Source organism: Myotis brandtii, unplaced genomic scaffold, assembly GCF_000412655.1.
Source record: "Myotis brandtii unplaced genomic scaffold, ASM41265v1 scaffold210, whole genome shotgun sequence".
NCBI classification, from domain to species: Eukaryota; Metazoa; Chordata; class Mammalia; order Chiroptera; family Vespertilionidae; genus Myotis; species Myotis brandtii.
Genome location: NW_005357847.1, coordinates 679,551 through 684,283, shown reverse-complemented (window position 1 = coordinate 684,283; position 4,733 = coordinate 679,551). Strand labels below are relative to the sequence as shown.

At 44.2% G+C, this 4,733-nt stretch overlaps 1 protein-coding gene across 1 annotated transcript in view; it reads right to left on the bottom strand.

The window, feature by feature from the left end:
- The window catches only part of LOC102254681 (sodium/hydrogen exchanger 9-like), a 95,417-nt gene that overhangs the window by 73,413 nt on the left and 17,271 nt on the right, over positions 1-4,733 (bottom strand). Inside the window, exon 3 of the mRNA XM_014539255.1 lies at positions 3,947-4,149. Coding sequence (XP_014394741.1) covers positions 3,947-4,149 — 203 coding nt within the window. The remainder of the gene's footprint in view (positions 1-3,946; positions 4,150-4,733) is intronic.

Sequence of the window (4,733 nt, the reverse complement as noted above, 5' to 3'; positions counted from 1 at the left end):
ATAAATTCAAAGTAAACATCATTACATAAAAGGGTACGGTCTTTTTTTTTTTTAGTTTTATTCATTTCAAACTGGCCGGATCCGGCCCACGGCCGTAGTTTGCCCACGGCTGCTCTGGCAGCACGGGAACCCTCGGGGGATGTCCACTTGCCAGCGGAGAGCAGGCCTAAGCTGTAGTCGGACATCCTTAGAGCTGCTAAGGAGGCGGAAGAGGCTCCCACCACCACTGCTGTACTGGCAGCCATCAGCCTGGCTTGTGGCTGAGCAGAGCTCCCCCTGTGGAGCACACTGAACCACCAGGGGGCTGCTACTGCATTGAGCGTCTGCCCCCTGGTGGTCAGTGTGTGTCATAGTAACCCAGTTGTTCTGCTGTTAGGGTCAATTTGCATATTACCCTTTTATTACATAGGATAGAGGCCTGGTGCATGGGTGGGAGCCAGCTGGTTTGCCTTGAAGGCTGTCCCAGATCAGGGTGGGGATCCCACTGGGGTGCCTGGCCAGCCTGGGTGAGAGGCTGAGGGCCGATTTCAGGATAGCCACACCTCCTTCAGGGAGGGGGGTCCTGCTGGGGTGCCTGGCCAGCCTGGGTGAGTGTTTGATGGCTGTTTTCAGGCTGGCCACAACCCCTTCAGGGTGGGGGACCCCACTGGGGTGACTGGCCAGCCTGGGTGAGGGGCTTAGGGCCATTTTCAGGCTGGCCACACCTGCTTCAGGGTGGGGGGTCCTGCTGGGGTGCCTGGCCAGTCTGGGTGAGGGGCTGATGGCTGTTTTCAGGCTGGCCAAGCCCCCCAGCAGGGACCCTCACCCCATGAGGGTGTGGCCATCCTGGGTGAGGGGCTGATGGCTGTTTTCAGGGTGGCCACGGCCCCCAGCCACCCAAGCTCCCAGTCGAGGCTGGCTGGAAGCAGGTATCTTGGATTTATTTATCTTCTATAATTGAAACTTTGTTGCCTTGAGTGGAGGCCACAGCCAGCCAGGGCAGGCGGGAAGCTTGGCTTCCTCCATCACCAGGGCAACCAAGCCTCCTGCTTGCTCCAGTTCGGTGGCTGCCAGCCGCCATCTTGGTTGGGTTAATTTGCATATGGTCACTCTGATTGGCTGGTGGGCGTGGCTTGGGGCATAGCGAAGGTGCGGTCAATTTGCATGTTTCTCTTTTATTAGATTAGATTTCAGTTAAATAGGAAAATCACCCTACAAAATAGTTCTAATCTCCCACTTTACAAAAAAAAAAAAAAGTTGGAGATTACAAAATCCAAGGAATTTACTAAGAACATTTGGCAAATCTGTCTGGTCCTAAATTGTTTCTCTATCACTCCATGTTACCTCCCTATAAGCCTGCCAATGAATACAGCCTTTTTTTAAATCTTTTTGCATCTGATATAGATGAATTGATTGACTGATATGAATAGTTGCATGCAGTGGAAACATCCCATAAGGAAGACAGACTATTGGTTTTTTGTTTTCAAAGACTAACTAGCATTCCAAGACATTGGCACAGAAGCAATAAGTGTGCACTAAGATATACTCTGGCCATTTATAAACAAGATCTTTCTACTTAAATTCGTCTAACATGGTAAGCATACCAGTGGGTTCCCCCTTCCCCAGCAGTGAGGGGAGGGTGTACACTGGGTATAGAGTCATCCATTACCAACCTTGGCTGCTTTGAGAAACAAATTTGAATTGTGACTCACATGAGTCACATGATTTAGAAGTTAGTCTAAAAAATACTTGAACCATTCAAGGTCAATTATAGTCTCAATTATGTGCAAAAATCATACTCTCTCCATTGAAAAACCAAGAGGGCCCCAGCAACTTCAACATTTTCTTCATCTCTTGCCTTAGTTTTTCAAAAGCAAACACTGGAGTTTGCTGCTGATAAAGGAATCAATATATCAATAACAGAAATAAAATTTCTGATCTGGTGTTTGTTGGAAATCTTGTTAGAGAACAAAATTACTGTAGTAACAGAGATAATTGTCAGCATCTTTGGGGGTCAACCTAAAGAAATAGTGCTGCTAAGTAAGAAATACAGATGAAAGTAGGTAAGAGAGCAGGGAGGAAGATAATTATGCCGTGGCACTAAAACAAAGGTAAAGCTGAAGAGTATCCTATATAATAAAGAACTAACATGCAAATGGTCATCACACCCTCATGCCCTCACACCAGGGCCTGGGGTCCTGAGGCTGGACTAGGGGACCTGAGGCCACACCCCTCACCCAAGCACCAAGGGCTGTAGGACCTGAGGCTACGCCCCCTGCCTAGCGGGGCTTCACAGGAGACCTGAGGCTGCACCCCCCACCTAGCAGGGCTTGACGGGGAACCTGAGGCTGTGCCCCCCACCCTACAGGGCTTGACAGGGTTGGGGCCGGCCAGGTTTGTGTCTTGCAAGATTTCGAGGTATGTGCAGGTGGGCAGGGACTTGACTCTGGGTCCCATAGCACTCCCCAGTCTCTGACAGGAAGGAAATTTTCATATACATTTTACTAATTTTCTTTTATCTCTGACACTTCTTATAATAGAAAGGGCAAATAGCAATATTAAAATATTTCCTCTAATTAATTCCCTTTTAATGTGCATGAATTTCATGCACCGAGCTACTAGTGTTTTAATTAAAACCCTATGCTGTTAGATCTGCTCCTTTTTATTCCAGAAATACATTATTTCATTGTCTTTTTGTTGCTTCAAGTTGCTTTCTTAACTAAGGATAATTTAGGCTAATATTATATTTTGTTTGACTTTCCTGAGCCCTCATCAAGTGGTAGAAGGAAGTTAATCCAGAAATGTGTTAAGGAAAGATAATGTGGAAAAAACACTAACAATTATCCATCTTGAATGAGGAACCTTGGGAGACCAAGTATCTCCCCTCTACCCCAAATCTCACAAAATGGGGAAAATGCATATATTAAAAGAAAACGAAATCCATGTATGGTAAGATACACTTCCATAATATCAAGGAAGTTCTCATCTCAGACCCAAAAAGATCTGGAATAAGTCACATGAGACTCTAGTTCTTACTAGGGACTTGTATTGTTAAACACAAATTCACTTATTGAAAGGACTGATCCATAACACATAAGGCACCCCAAAAGGCAACTGCACCTGTTTTCTGACCCAGAGTCCTGAAAACGGAAGGAAGTTTTCCTTCCAATGCCTGAGGCAGTTCACATATTTGCAATAATGAAACCATTTTTAAAAGATGAGTCACTTCTCAGTTTTGTTCTACCTAAGGCTAAACTAATGGAGTCAAGCTCCATTGAGATGACTCTCTTGTCGGTGTGCTTCCAACCAGCCCAGTGGCAGTCAGTCTAGATCAAGGTTTGCAAGTGCAAATTTTTTCATTCCCCCATTTTTCTTTTGACTTAGGGAAATTTTAACTGAGTAGTCAGCTGGTAATATATGCACTAATACTAAAAACACACATGGGAAAACTTGAGTCAAGCTTCATGAAAGGCAGCGTCAGCTGAGTTACATCTTTTTATCTAATGTAACTGTGGTTTGCAAAAAAAAATATATGAAAAGTATATAAAAAATACAGACAACTGAGCTTACATTAAGGGTATATCAGTCCTGTCCAGTGTAGCTCAGCTGGTTGGAACTTCAACCTGTGCCCCGGAAGATTGTGGGTTCGATTCTGGTCAGGGCACATACCTAGGTTGTGGGTTCAATCCCCAGTCAGGGCGTGTACAGGAGGCAACCGATTGATGTATCTCTCTCACATCGATGTTTCTCTCCCTCTGTCTCTCTGTATCTCCCTCCCTCCCTCTCTGGAATAAATAAAAAAAATTTAAAAAGAGTGTATCAAGATGTTAACCCCTTAGTCAATTAAATCACCCTCATAATGTGGTGTTGAAAAGAGCATATATATGTGTGTGAATATGTTCCATATGATGGATCATGTATGATAAAATTATTTATACTGGACACCAAAAAGAGATCAGATTCTTACCTTTTCAAGTATGGCATTGCCTTGGTGAGGACTAATGTTGTGCTCACTTATTTCTCTCTTGTATTTATATTCATAGATGTGGTCAGTGATATTAATCAGCAAAGTTGATGGACTGAAGGCCAGTTGTCCACAATCATACACAGTTCCACTTTCAATATCAGTTGGTGCAGTGGCATATCGTAAAATTAATCCCATAATAAGGCCTAAAATAAAGAATAAATAATTGCACTTGAGGAACACAGTCTAAAATGTTCACTATTGTATGCTTTTAAATATGTGATTTGGAACCTGTAGAGTGGCAGAAGAAAGAATTGGGTTGTTGCCTCCTTTGGAAAATTGTTCTCTCTTTCATAGACACCAATTCAATAGGTTGTATTGTTAAAATATTTGTGATGAACATTACTGCTTGAATACCCAGCATATATTCCCCCCCCTTTTTTTTCTTTCTAATGGACCCATGAATTTTGGAGAGAAGAGCTACCCACCTCTTTTATCCACCCAAGTGCTTCTAGAAAACCTCTGCTTTGTGAGACACTGAGTAATTGAATCAGCTAGGAGACAGAATTCCCTGGGAAAAGTTTCCAGTCCATGGATCAGCATATCCTATCTAATAATAGACAAACATGGTAATTAACCATACCTCCGACATGCTTCCCATTGGCTAATCAGGGCGATATGCAAATTAACTGCCAACCAAGATGGCGGCCGGCAGCCAGGCAGCTGAAGCGAACAGGAGGCTTGCTCGCTCCAGTGATGGAGGAAGCCAAGGTTCCCCGCCTGCTGCTGC